General features: G+C 44.4%; 1 protein-coding gene across 5 annotated transcripts in view; it reads right to left on the bottom strand.

Moving 5' to 3' along the window:
- STK31 (serine/threonine kinase 31) overlaps positions 1–14,993 on the bottom strand; it is a 150,438-nt gene that overhangs the window by 21,578 nt on the left and 113,867 nt on the right. For all 5 annotated transcript variants that reach the window (XM_077268772.1, XM_077268775.1, XM_077268776.1 and 2 more), the window contains 2 exons: positions 10,963–11,049; positions 10,209–10,358 (listed from right to left, as the gene is read on the bottom strand). In XM_077268772.1, coding sequence (XP_077124887.1) covers positions 10,209–10,358; positions 10,963–11,049 — 237 coding nt within the window. The remainder of the gene's footprint in view (positions 1–10,208; positions 10,359–10,962; positions 11,050–14,993) is intronic.

The raw sequence follows: 14,993 nt of genomic DNA, 5'->3' as shown, positions 1-14,993 counted from the left end.
ATGTCAGGAAGCCTTCCTCTACCATCAGGAAGCCCAAATAAAGCGTCCAACGGTCGGAAGGACGCCGACCTCGAGACGTACCTACTCAGAGCACTCACTTCGTCCAGAATATGGGGAACTCATTCCATTTTGTGAACTGGTGCCGAAAGAGATGAGGGAAGAACTATGCCTTCATAACAGTGCTAATACATTACCACCATGGTAACAAGGGATGGGGATGGCCTGAGGACAACCTTGCCTTGAAGGTAATAAGGGAAAAAAGTCTGAAAGAGCAGAGCAGCTAGCTCCAAAGACTCGTCAGAGTGAGGATATCGCAGAGAAAAAAGGGGTGACTTTCACTGATAGTAAAGTCTGCCCAAATGAAAAGGAGTTTACTGTAAGGCTCCTAGGACCATTAAGGTCTCAATGATCTAACGGTATGCGATAGGGAAGAACTACATGTGAAAACTTCCTGTGATAAAGTCCCTACTTGCAGTTTTGCTGCGATAAGGCGGGAAGATACTAGCACCGCAAACAAAAACTAATGTGGTCAGTGCTAGTGTTGAGCGATACCGTCCGATACTTGAAAGTATCGGTATCGGAAAGTATCGGTATCGGAAAGTATCGGCCGATACCGGCAAAGTATCGGATCCAATCCGATACCGATACCCGATACCAATACAAGTCAATGGGACTCAAGTATCGGACGGTATCCCTGATGGTTCCCAGGGTCTGAAGGAGAGGAAACTCTCCTTCAGGCCCTGGGATCCATATAAATGTGTAAAAGAAAGAATTAAAATAAAAAATATCGCTATACTCACCTCTCCGACGCAGCCTGGACCTCAGCGAGGGAACCGGCAGCGTTGTTTGTTTAAAATTCGCGCTTTTACTTGGTTACGTGAAGTCCCGGCTTGTGATTGGTCAGGGCGGCCATGTTGCCGGGACGCGGACCAATCACAGCAAGCCGTGACGAAATTACGTCACGGCTTGCTGTGATTGGTTAATGGCGGCCATGTTGCCGGGACGCGGACCAATCACAGCAAGCCGTGACGAAATTACGTCACGGCTTGCTGTGATTGGTTAATGGCGGCCATGTTGCCGGGACGCGGACCAATCACAAGCCGGGACGTCACGGGAGGCTGGACACGCGCCCATTTTAAAAAGCGCGCGTGTCCAGCCTCCAGTGACGTCCCGGCTTATGATTGGTCACGGCGCCATGTTGCCGGGACGCGGACCAATCACAGCAAGCCGTGACGAAATTACGTCACGGCTTGCTGTGATTGGTCCGCGTCCCGACAACATGGCCGCCATTAACCAATCACAAGCCGTGACGTCACGGGAGGCTGGACACGCGCGCTTTTTAAAATGGGCGCGTGTCCAGCCTCCCGTGACGTCCTGGCTTGTGATTGGTTGCGCCGCGGTCAACCAATCACAAGCCGGGAGGCTGGACACGCGCGCATTTTAAAATTTTAAAATGGGCGCGTGTCCAGCCTCCCGTGACGTCACGGCTTGTGATTGGTTGCGTCTCCCATGTGACTGCGACGCAACCAATCACAAAGCCGGGACGTAATTTTAAAATCCTTAAGGACCTGAAATTACGTCACGGCTTGCTGTGATTGGTTGCGTCCCGGTCACATGGGCGGCACGCAACCAATCACAAGCCGGGACTCACGTAAAGGAAAGAAAAGCGCGAATTTTAAACAAAGAACGCTGCCGCTTCCCTCGGTAAGGTGCAGGCTGCGTCGGAGAGGTGAGTATAGCAATATTTTTTATTTTAATTCTCTCTTTTACACATTTTTACATTAATGTTGTTTCGATACAGATACCCGATATCACAAAAATATCGGATCTCGGTATCGGAATTCCGATACAGCAAGTATCGGCCGATACCCGATACTTGCAGTATCGGAATGCTCAACACTAGTCAGTGCTGATCTCGAAGGATCACTGGGGCCCCTTTCTGCTTCCGAAAGGCTTTCGGAAGTAGTGGAAGGGGAGGAATGGAAACTGGTACCACGGCAGAACCAGAGCATGGAGTGCGATGGCCCTTGGATCTCGAGACTGAACCACGAACACGAGTACATTGTGATTCAGTCTGGACGTCATCCGACCTACAACTGGAGAGCTCCAGTGAAGGCAGATCTGATGGAAGACCTCGGGGAGAAGTTCCCACTGACTTGAGGCGAAATCCAGACAGCTGAATTTGTTTGCCGTCCAGAGTTCTACTCCTGGGATATATACTGCCGAGATCACCGAATGACAGATCTCGGCCCATCAGAGAAAGTGAGGTACCTTGGTCATGGCGCCTGACCGTGGGAACCTGTTAGATGATTGACGTATGGCACCGCTGTGGCATTATCCGATTCAATTCGGATAGGGTGACCCGCCAGAAGGCAGTGGACCTGCTGTAGGACTACTGTTCGGATCTCCAGAGCAATGATAGGGAGAATTAGACTGGCATTGGTAGTTACTAATAACCATTGAACCGGGAGAAAGGCCCTGGATGAAGAAGGGGCTCAGAGACTATCGTCTGAAAGTCTGTTTGACTTGCTGAAAACGAGCGGAGAGAAGGAAACCGCTTCCATTGTCGTCACCATTTTTCCTCAGAACTCTCCTAGCAAATCGAATGAAATGAGGGGGAGAGTAATAAAGTCCTCAGAACTCTCCTTGCACGAGCTCCATGTTGAAGGGCCATGACCTTGTCCCGAGGGAGAATTACCATCCTTCTAGAAGTGTGCACGATCATCCTCAAAAAGGATAACTGCTGGGCTGGAAATGAGGAGGTCTAAGTGTAGATGCCAGCCCAGGTGAGAGGGTATCGCAAGTGATATAGATGACTCAGCTTAGTCCTGGAAGGGAGGCTAGACAGTTGACCAAACAGGGCAGGACGAGTACGCCTCTAGGGTGCAAGAGAAAACATGACATCAGCCATGACCCGTGCGAACACTCTGGGTGCGGAAGCAAGGCAGAAGGACAAGGTTGTGACTTGAAAATGCTGTTCACGAATGGAAAGGCGAAGGAATTTTTGAAGAGGGTAAGCATCCCGAATGTCGATGGATGCCAGAAACTGCACCTTGTTCTGTTGAAGTAATGACTGAGGGGAGGAACTCCATCCGAAGGAGGACCATGTCAAAGGTTGTTAGAAGTTTGATGTCCAGGGTCGGTCTTACTTTTCATTCCCCTTTTTGGAACCAAGATCCCTTAGATCTAGACTGTGCTGGACAATCCTTATACAATCCTTTGTCAGTCTCCCGCTCAAAAGATTTGACTGGCCAGTTGTTACTGGTGTGAATCAAGGTAGTTAAGGTCTCCAGCCAGGAGACCATTGCTCTAGCAATCCATGCGGCGGCTAGGAAGGATAGAGCGCTGAACCCGAAGCCGCAAGACGGAACGAACCAGATTTGCTATCTGACAGTCCGTGGTATTTGTAATTGATGACTCATCGGGTAGGGATACTGGTAGGTATACCACAGGAGATTCTACCTGGTTAATCTGCCCCGTGGCAGAATGTGCGGCTGCATCCGGCAGGTCATAGTCTCTTGCCATCGCCGCTCTCTTTTGACGGTGCAGAGATAAAAATTAGGAACCCTTGATCCATCAACCTCTTAACAGGGAAGTGGAGAGGAATTGCCCGCCTTCTTGCATCATCCGCTAAATAGTGGTGATGCAGAGGGGGGTGTGGGGAGATCGGTGCCCTTTAAAGGGCTCGTCGCCCTTAAAAATCAGGCCAGGCATGGCATCACACTTAGAGGCTTCTGTCCAGTGAATCACTTATCCGAACTGAATGGCAAATGCTCTACGAGGGAGTTTAGTCTCCTTCTGAGGGACACTGCGTAGTCTAGAGCAGAACCAGAGTCTTCGTCAATGTAACGAGATTGGTTACTCTTCTCTGAAGCTCTGGCAATTTCAGGCAATATCCAATCCATATTCAGAGACTTGTCATCAAATCATTGGTGAGGGAGCAGGAAATGAAAACTACCGTTTTCTAGATGCCTGTATGTTTCTAGACACCTGTACGTTTCTAGAATACTTGCGGCCCCTGCTAGCTGACAGCTCCCATGTAGGATAGGGACCATGTATATCGGTCCTGCGAGCACTCCGAGCCACATAGGGTACACGAAGGGTACACGAAGGGATTCAATCTCTTGGTCAGAGAACCATGGATTGCGGTCAGTGACAGAGTCCACTGAGGGGAACTAGAGGATAAGCTGGGGTTGGCAGTGGAGGGCTCCTCGGATTGATCATGCGCCTTTAAGACCAGGGAATACTGGTCATTCGCCTTTAAGACCAGGGAATACTGGTCATGCGCCTTTAAGACCAGGGAATACTGGTCATGCGCCTTTAAGACCAGGGAATACTGGTCATTCGCCTTTAAGACCAGGGAATACTGGTCATGCGCCTTTAAGACCAGGGAATACTGGTCATGCGCCTTTAAGACCAGGGAATACTGGTCATGCACCTTTAAGACCAGGGAATACTGGTCATGCGCCTTTAAGACCAGGGAATACTGGTCATGCGCCTTTAAGACCAGGGAATACTGGTCATGCGCCTTTAAGAATAGAGAATATTGGTCATGCGCCTTTAAGACCAGTGAATACTGGTCATTCGCCTTTAAGACCAGGGAATACTGGTCATGCGCCTTTAAGACCAGGGAATACTGGTCATGCGCCTTTAAGACCAGGGAATACTGGTCATGCGCCTTTAAGACCAGGGAATACTGGTCATGCGCCTTTAAGAATAGAGAATATTGGTCATGCGCCTTTAAGACCAGGGAATACTGTTCGGGCGCCTTTAAGACCAGGGAATACTGGTCATGCGCCTTTAAGACCAGAAAATACTGGACATGCACCTTTAAGACCAAGGAATACTTGTCATACGCCTTTAAGACCAGGGAATACTGGTCATATGCCTTTAAGACCAGGGATTACTGGTCATGCGCCTTTAAGACCAGGGAATACTGGTCGTGTGCCTTTAAGACCAGGGAACCAGGGAATACTGTCATGTGCCTTTAAGACCAGGGACTACTGGTCGTTTAAGGGACTGGTCAGGTACTTCCTTACACGAGTACTGATGTAAAGTGGATGTGCCCCTTTAATGCAAAAAAAACGTCGCCCCAGTGTGAGCCGGCAGAGTTGATAAAATCTCGCAGAGAGCGAGAAGTGCCAATTCGGGGGGCGGAGCCACAGACACGATGTTGAATAGGCCCAAGCCGGGGCCTAAATTTCTGTAGCCGGCGGGCGACACCAGCGGAGCGTTCCAGGCGAGACTTCCGGGATGCGGCCTACACATCGGCCGAAGCCAGGGGCTAAATTTTTGCAGCCGGCCAGAGCGTTACCTCAGAGAGGTGGGCCACAGGAAAGTGGCTGAGGCTGCCTGTCAGCATGTGGATATTCCTCTGAAGATGAGTCCACTCACCGTCGGTGCGCGTCCCGGCATGGAGCCGCTGCGGATGTGGGTTTCAGCGCTGTTCTGTGCAGCATGGACGGTGCAGGGATAAACCTCAATCGACCATCCCTTTGTTAGGGAGGTGGAGAGGAACCGTCCGCCTCCTTGTGCCATCCGCTTTAACCGTGGTGGGACAGCGGGGGCTGCTCGGACGCCATAGAGAGGGGCCTCTGTACATCCACGGAGTTCAGCCCTCGGGTGGACAGGGTCAGTTGTCCGGCATTAGGCCTGGCTCCAGGAGAGTGTACATGGAGGTGACACTCCATGTGGTCACCTGTTGCTGGTGTGGGAAGATCGGGACCATGAAAGGAACCGTCGCCCCTGAGGTGAGCTCAGGCATGGCTTCCCACGTCGCAGGAGAGGGTACGGGGAGGTATACTCGCCGTGCTCGCCTGTTGATTCGGGGGAGATCGGAACCTTGAAAGGAACCGTCGCCCCCTTCAATCCGTTAATTAAAAAAATAAAAATTTACAGAAAAGTAAAAAATAAAATAAAAACGTTGGGGTCTGAAACAGACCCGTGTGCCTCCTACAGACACTAAGCAAGAACTGGTTAGCTGAGAGCCAGCAGGAGGGTGTATACTGCAGGGGAGGAGCGTACTGTCTTTGTATCACTTAGTGTCAGCCTCCTAGTGGCAGCAGCATACACCCACGGTCTGTGTCCCCCAATGAGGCGAAGGAGAAATAAAAGAAGTTTAACAAAAATGTTAAATAATTAGCAATTTTCAAAATGTGAATGATTATCCCTTTAATCCAGACAGTCATACCATAGAAAAACATTAATAAACAACATTTCCCTCATGTCTGCTTTTATCCTTTCAAGACCTTGCCCTTTTCCATTTCTGCGTTCTCGGTTTTTTGCTCCCCTCCTTCCCAGAGCCATAACTTTTTAATTTTTCTGTCAATATGGTCATGTGAAGGCTTATTTTTTGCGGGACAAGTTTTACTTTTGAACGACATCATTGGTTTTACTATGTCGTGTACTAGAAAACGGGAAAAAAAATCCAAGTGCGGTGAAATTTCAAAAAAAAAAAGTGCAATCCCACACTTATTTTTTGTTTGGCTTTTTTGCTAGATTCACTAAATGCTAAAACTAACCTGCCATTATGATTCTCCAGGTCATTACGAGTTCATAGACACCAAACATGTCTAGGTTACGTTTTATCTAAGTGGTATAAAAGAAAAAAAAAAACAAAAAAAATGGCCCTAGCGTCTCCATTTTTTTGCGATCTGGGGTCGGGTGAGGGCTTATTTTTTGGGTGCCGAGCTGACGTTTTTAATAATACCATTTTGGTGCAGATATGTTCTTTTGATCGCCCGTTATTGCATTTTAATTTAATGTCGCGGCAACCAAAAAAACGGAATTCTGGCGTTTTGAATTCTTTTCTCGCTACACTGTTTAGTAATCATGTTAATCCTTTTTTTTTTTTTTCATTGATAGATCGGGCGATTCTGAACGCGGCGATACAAAATATGTGTAGGTTTGATTTTTTTAATATAGTTTTATTTTGAATGGGGCGAAAGGGGGGTGATTTAAACTTTTATATATATTTTTTTACTTTTTTTTTTTTTTTTTTACTTTTGCCATCCTTCAATAGCTGGCACAACTCGATCGGCTCTGCTTCATAGAGCGAAGCAGAGATCGCTCCTATGTAGCTGAATTACAGGGTGGCGCTCATAGCGCCGTAGAGGTCTCAATGAACCTCTGGTTGTTATGCCGACGCATCGCTGACCCCCGACCATGTGACGGGGGTCGGCGATGCGCTCATTTCCAGCCCGATGGCCGGAAGTGGTAGTTAAATGCCACTGTTCAAAACAGCTGACATGTCCCGGCTTTGGGGGTACCGACCTCAGCAGTACTAGTCGGGAACATTTGTAAAATGTTGTTTTTTTTATCACAAGAAATTGTGGAACATATATTTATTCCAAGATCTACTAATTAAAATGTACTTTGTTTGGTGGAAAATCCTTTTGCTATAGGAGCTCGGCTATCAGTTAAGCTGAACGCTGGGCACAGCTCCTGTGACCACACAATCACCTGGACGTACTGGTGCGGGAACACCTTCCCAAATAGAACGTACCAGCATGTCCAATGTCAGGAATGGGTTAAATATCTAAACAAAGTTCAGTGAATGCTCAAGTCATGTTGTGCGAGTGTCTCATGACCCACGCCATGCTTACTCCTGTTTAGTTAGCCTAAGGCTGCATTGCAAAGGAGTAAACGGTGCTACATGTGACTGCACTGACAGAACATATGTGAGCAAAACTCAAATACATGCAACTTAGAAGGTTATATTCTACAAATATATTAAAAGCATAAAAACTGGAATATCCCATAAAACAAATGCTGTAGGAACAAGTCATTCTTACATCCTTTAGCCACTTGACAAAGCAGCCATATTTTATCACTACCGGCACAAGGTAACAGAGTGCAAATTAACACACCGGCATGATGATATGATGATGGGTTTTGACAATCTAATATAATGTTTTCATTTTGAATGCGCAGGGCATTAATAAATCCTTCTCCTTCACTAGGTGCAGAGAGATGATAGAGGGAATGTATTACTACAGAAGGCTTTTCCCAGCGACCACTGAGCCAGCTTATATGTAACATACCCACCAGGCCCCCAGAGCGGTCCTGATTGGCACTCAGTATCGCCTCTGAACACAACCGAGGTAAAACAAGAGGCTGCAAATGCCCTTAAAAGTATCACATTAAAGAGGACAGGTCACCTGCTTAAAAAAAAAAAAAAAAAAAAAAAGACACTGATTGCTTACAACCGGCAGTAACCACCGATCGACCAAACCACTGCACGACCAGCTCTATCCTCACCCATCCCTTGTAGATTGTGAGCCCTCGTGGGCAGGATCCTCTCTCCTCCTGTACCAGCTGTGACTTGTATTGTTCAAGATTATTGTACTTGTTTTTATTATGAACAGCACCAACCCAGGAAACGGAAACCAAGGAAAAAGAGAAATACAACCAAGGAATTCATATAAGTGTATCTTTATTAAGGCAATAGCAAAACAATATACAAAAAAATATACAAAAAAATAATATTAAAATTTAATACACCAATTATATAAAAATGTGCAACACGAGATAACAATAAAGGTACAGATAATCAATAAAACACGTCGGGGCGCGTGTGCACGCTGGTATCAAATTCATAAGGTACTTCCTATGTCCGGACTTACATATTTTATCCTTTTCGTCTGATTTCCGGTTCAGCTGTGTTATAGTAGTACTTCATTCACGCTATACCATTGGGGCTACATTCATGCTGTTATTCTTTTTCTTTTATGGCACAATGATTTGTTTATAGGTCATCCTTATCACAATTTGCCGACTGTGTGATATTACTTACAGCTTTGTTGCTTATCTTATGCACTTTTGGGACGTTTGTGTATTTTACATAAACTTGCCCCTTCCTTTATTTGCTGCTGCGGCACTTACGCACTTTATATATTCCCTTGTAGCTGATACCTTGCATTTAACAGTGTTCCACCCCTATTACTTTATTATATTTTTTTATTTAGTGCCTCTTCACATTTGTTTATATATATTCTTATTTCACTTTTAAACGGCCTGAGATCATTCCTTTGCTTACATTTATTTATTTTTATTCCGGTCATATGATAGATATAAAATTACTATTAATTGTTTTATTGATTATCTGTACCTTTATTGTTATCTCGTGTTGCACATTTTTATATAATTGGTGTATTAAATTTTAATATTATTATTATTTTTTTGTATATTTTTTTGTATATTGTTTTGCTATTGCCTTAATAAAGATACACTTATATGAATTCCTTGGTTGTATTTCTCTTTTTCCTTGGTTTCCGTTTCCTGGGTTGGTGCTGTTCCTTGTTATTTAGTGGTCTCCACTGTCCATCAAACCACACTTCATAAATTAATTTTTTTATTTTTCACTTATTATCCTTATATGTATTAGTGTGGTTTAATTCTCTTTTTGTTCACTAATCATTTTCTTTGTTTTTATTATGTATACCCCTCCTCACATGTAAAGCGCCATGGAATAAATGGCGCTATAATAATAAATAATAATAATACTAATAAAAATAATTGGCAGCATCTGGGAGGGAAGGGTGAAAACACGGCCTGCGAGAAGGTAGTAACACTGCAAAACTGCCAAGCTGTGACTGGAAACCCTTGAGAGAGTGGGGGGAAACCACAAGCCCCGAGAGAGCACTCTGAAGAAACCGCAGATGCACTAAAAGCAGAGATTTCACATATTGTGCTCCAATAATTGTAAATGTTAATATCTCTGCAATGGAGCATCAAAGCTCAAAATGGAAAAGAGCATCAGAATCAGGGGAGTTCTGGGATTTATACAAGCCTTTTTATTTGTGGGGGCAAGTGATAGGTACATTTTAAAATGCAGCACATCAGGGGTGTATTTCACCATCACCTTAGAAGCTACATTACTAATGTTCTACATTTGCAAAGTAGATAAAAAAAAAAAATATAGGAATAATCCAAAAACTGTCGAGAGAAGTCTTCATCTCACTCTAGAACAAGACTTTTAGATACAGAAGTCTGTGCACTTCAACGCTGCCTACAATTTGCTACATAGAAATAGGTAAATTAAACTGACAATCATCGTGACTAGAAACAATGATTAGACCCAGATGCCATGTTAACACTCAGGATAGAGGTGGCAACCATTCATCCCTGCATGTCATCACACTGTCTCCCAAATACACCAATGTAACACAATCACCGCACTTGTCAACACTTCAGTAACTTTTACTTACAGCATTTCTTGTGAAGTCAAAATCTCCAACTATGCCCCTCTCACGATTCACAGCGAACACGTTGTTGTCATGTAAGGAGCCAATAATTATATTGGAGGCATGCAGAGTATGCAGGCCATGTGCGACCCCTTTCATCACTCGCCCTGTCTCCTGCAAAGGAATTTTCACAAAACAGTAAAATTGCTAAAAATCATTGAATAACAGTACCATCACTCAAGTCATCCAAGTGACAACATGCATGAAATGCGAACATACATACAAAATATAAAAGGCAGAAATAGAACTGTGCGATAAGCTCAGAGGAAGTCACATTAAAGGGGTGGCCCACTACTCAAATGCTGTAATTCACCCATGTAAAATTATAACTGCTATACTCACCTACATTTCCAGCACTTTTGATGCCTGGTCTCCCGGGGCTCACATGACAATGTCAAGCGAGCCCTGCAACCAATCAGTGGCCGCTTTACGCTCACCTTCTTCCGACATTATGGACATCAAAAGGAAATCAGAGCAGCAGCAATTCTAAGTTTCATCTGAAGGCAGCGAGACTGAAGTAGCCATTGATTATTGCGTGCAAGCCCAGCAGCAGCCAATGTCACGCAAGCCCCATGAGTGAAGCCACCACCACCGCTGGAACCGCCCATGAACCAGAGGAGAGTATAGCTGTTACTTTACATGGGGGAAACATATAGTGATTGAGAAGGGATTGTCAGAGTAGTGGACAAGCTGTAAAATGAAGACACAATGTACTTACATATGAACTCAATTTATTGTTGGCTTGAATGTGGCCCAAACTGTCGCCTGGATAGAAGGGAACCATCAGGTACACTACGGGATCAAACTGAGAAAGATACACAATAAAATAGATATATTTTGAGTAGTTTGAAGTGTAATTAAAACATTAAGCTTTTTTTCATATTTCAGTGCCCTTATAATTACAAGCAGGTCGGTGAAGATCTGGGCCCCTAAACTCATTTAATTGCTTGTGAGGAAAAAAAAATAAAAATACAAAATTGAATTAATGCCAAGGCACAATTAATGCCAGCCATTGGTCATTTTGAAACAAAGGAAAAATCAGAATTTATCCTGTGATTAATTAGAAATTAGACTCATGTCCTTAAACTTGTCAGAGCTCACATGACTTTAACCTATTAATGGTGGAGGTTTAAAAAGGCTAGATTTTATTCCCTGGTGCTTTGATGCTTTAAAAAGCCAAACAATAGAGCTGTCTGATCATACCAGAAATGCAATTATCACCAAGCACTTAGCAGTCTTTAAGGACATTAAGGTACCTTCACACGAAACGACATTATAACGATATCGCTAGCAATCCGTGACGTTGCAGCGTCCTCGCTAGCGATATCGTTTCGTTTGACACGCAGCAGCGATCAGGATCCTGCTGTGATGTCGCTGGTCGCTGAATAAAGTCCAGAACTTTATTTGGTCGTCCGATCGCTGTGTATCGTTGTGTTTGAAAGCAAAAGCAACGATACCAGCGATATTTTACACTGGTAACCAGGGTAAACATCGGGTTACTAAGCGCAGGGCCGCGCTTAGTTACCCGATGTTTACCCTGGTTACTAGCGTAAAATGTAAAAAAAACAAACAGCACATACTCACATTGCGTCCCCTGCAGTCTGCTTCCTCCTCTGACTCAGCGCCGCAAAGTGAAAGTGAAAGCAGCACAGCGGTGACGTCACCGCTCTGCTCTCACTGTACGGCGCTCAGTCAGTCAGGAAGTGGACGCAGGGGGACGTGAATGTAAGTATGTGCTGTTTGTTTTTTTTAGATTTTACGCTGGTAACCAGGGTAAACATCGGGTTACTAAGCGCGGCCCTGCGCTTAGTTACCCGATGTTTACCCTGGTTACCAGGGGACCTCGGCATAGTTGATCGCTGGAGAGCGGTCTGTGTGACAGCTCTCCAGCGACCAAACAGCGACGCTGCAGCGATCGACATCGTTGTCGCTATCGCTGCAGCGTCGCTTCGTGTGAAGGTACCTTAAGACTTTCTCCAAAGACCTTGGCATCCCGAATTCAACAGAATTAAATGTTATTAAGACGTTTGCTATTCGTGGAACAGTTAGTCAAACTTTCTATTACTTCAAAGAAAGAATCAGCGGTGATTCCTGCTGTCATGTCTGTATACTCTCTTGCTTTCTATCCTACCCAGGAGCAGTGGTATTCCCGACCTGCTACTGTACGGTCAGACACAGCCATTATACACAGCAGAGGCACATTTATAAAGATTATCTCAGTACAGGAACATTTTTTTTAATCACATACAATTGTGGAAATTATTATTCCAAAATCTATTAACCCCTTCATGACCCAGCCTATTTTGGCCTTAATGACCTTGCCGTTTTTTGCAATTCTGACCAGTGTCCCTTTATGAGGTAATAACTCAGGAACGCTTCAACGGATCCTAGCGATTCTGAGATTGTTTTTTCGTGACATATTGGGCTTCATGTTAGTGGTAAATTTAGGTCGATAATTTTTGAGTTTATTTGTGAAAAAAACGGAAATGTGGCAAAAAATTTGAAAATTTCGCAATTTTCACATTTTGAATTTTTATTCTGTTAAACCAGAGAGTTATGTGACACAAAATAGTTAATAAATAACGTTTCCCACATGTCTACTTTACATCAGCTCAATTTTGGAAACAATTTTTTTTTTTGCTAGGAAGTTATAAGGGTTAAAATTTGACCAGTGATTTCTCATTTTTACAACAAAATTTACAAAACCATTTTTTTTAGGGACCACCTCACATTTGAAGTCATTTTGAGGGTTCTATATGGCTGAAAATACCCAAAAGTGACACCATTCTAAAAACTGCACCCCTCAAGGTGCTCAAAACCACATTCAAGAAGTTTATTAACCCTTCAGGTGTTTCACAGCAGCAGAAGCAACATGGAAGTAAAAAATGAACATTTAACTTTTTAGTCACAAAAATGATCTTTTAGCAACAATTTTTTTTATTTTCCCAAGGGTAAAAGGAGAAACTGGACCAGGGACGTTGTTGTCCAATTTGTCCTGAGTACGCTGATACCTCATATGTGGGGGTAAACCACTGTTTGGGCGCACGGCAGGGCTCGGAAGGGAAGGAGCGCCATTTGACTTTTTTAATGAAAAATTGGCTCCAATCTTTAGCGGACACCATGTCGCGTTTGGAGAGCCCCCGTGTGCCTAAACATTGGAGCTCCCCCACAAGTGACCACATTTTGGAAACTAGACCCCCCAAGGAACTTATCTAGAAGCATAGTGAGCACTTTAAACCCCCAGGTGCTTCACAAATTGATCCGTAAAAATGAAAAAGTAATTTTTTTTCACAAAAAAATTATTTTAGCCTCAATTTTTTCATTTTCACATGGGCAACAGGATAAAATGGATCCTAAATTTTGTTGGGCAATTTCTCCTGAGTACACCAATACCTCACATGTGGGGGTAAACCACTGTTTGGGCACATGGTAAGGCTCGGAAGGGAAGGAGCGCCATTTGACTTTTTGAATGGAAAATTATCTCCATCGTTAGCGGACACCATGTCGCGTTTGGAAAGCTCCTGTGTGCCTAAACATTGGAGCTCCTCGACAAGTGACCCCATTTTGGAAACTAGACCCCCCAAGGAACTCATCCAGAGGCATAGTGAGCACTTTAAACCCCCAGGTGCTTCACAAATTGATCTGCAAAAATGAAAAAGTACTTTTTTTTCACACAAAATTTCTTTTAGCCTCAATTCTTTCATTTTCACATGGGCAACAGGATAAAATGGATCCTAAAATTTGTTGGGCAATTTCTCCTGAGTATGCCGATACCTCATATGTGGGGGTAAACCACTGTTTGGGTGCACGGCAAGGCTCGGAAGGGGAGGCGTGCCATTTGACTTTTTGAATGGAAAATTAGCTCCAATCGTTAGCGGACACCATGTCGCGTTTGGAGAGCCCCTGTGTGCCTAAACATTGGAGCTCCCCTACAAGTGACCCCATTTTGGAAACTAGACCCCCCAAGAAACTTATCTAGATGCATAGTGAGCACTTATAACCCCCAGGTGCTTCACAGAAGTTTATAACGCAGAGCCGTGAAAATAAAAAAATAATTTTTCTTTCCTCAAAAATGATTTTTAGCCCAGAATTTTTTATTTTCCCAAGGGTAATAGGAGAAATTGGACCCCAAATGTTTTTGTCCAGTTTGTTCTGAGTACGATGATACCCCATATGTGGGGGTAAACCACTGTTTGGGCGCACGGCAGGGCTCGGAAGGGAAGGCACGCCATTTGGCTTTTTGAATGGAAAATTAGCTCCAATCATTAGCGGACACCATGTCGCGTTTGGAGAGCCCCTGTGTGCCTAAACATTGGAGCTCCCGCACAAGTGACCCCATTTTGGAAACTAGACCTCCCAAGGAACTAATCTAGATGTGTGGTGAGCACTTTGAACCCCCAAGTGCTTCACAGAAGTTTATAACGCAGAGCCATGAAAATAAAAAATAATTTTTCTTTTCTCAAAAATGATTTTTTAGCCCACAATTTTTTATTTTCCCAAGGGTAACAGGAGAAATTGGACCCCAAAAGTTGTTGTCTAGTTTCTCCTGAGTACGCTGATACCCCATATGTGGGGGTAAACCACTGTTTTGGCACACGTCGGGGTTCGGAAGGGAAGTAGTGACGTTTTGAAATGCAGACTTTGATGGAATGCTCTGCGGGCGTCAGGTTGCGTTTGCAGAGCCCCTGATATGCCTAAACAGTAGAAACCCCCCACAAGTGACCCCATTTTGGAAACTAGACCCCCCAA

The sequence above is a fragment of the Ranitomeya variabilis genome, chromosome 6, assembly GCF_051348905.1.
Source record: "Ranitomeya variabilis isolate aRanVar5 chromosome 6, aRanVar5.hap1, whole genome shotgun sequence".
Lineage (NCBI taxonomy): Eukaryota > Metazoa > Chordata > Amphibia > Anura > Dendrobatidae > Ranitomeya > Ranitomeya variabilis.
The sequence above is the reverse complement of the archived record's forward strand: the minus strand, read 5'-3'. Positions and strand labels throughout refer to the sequence as shown.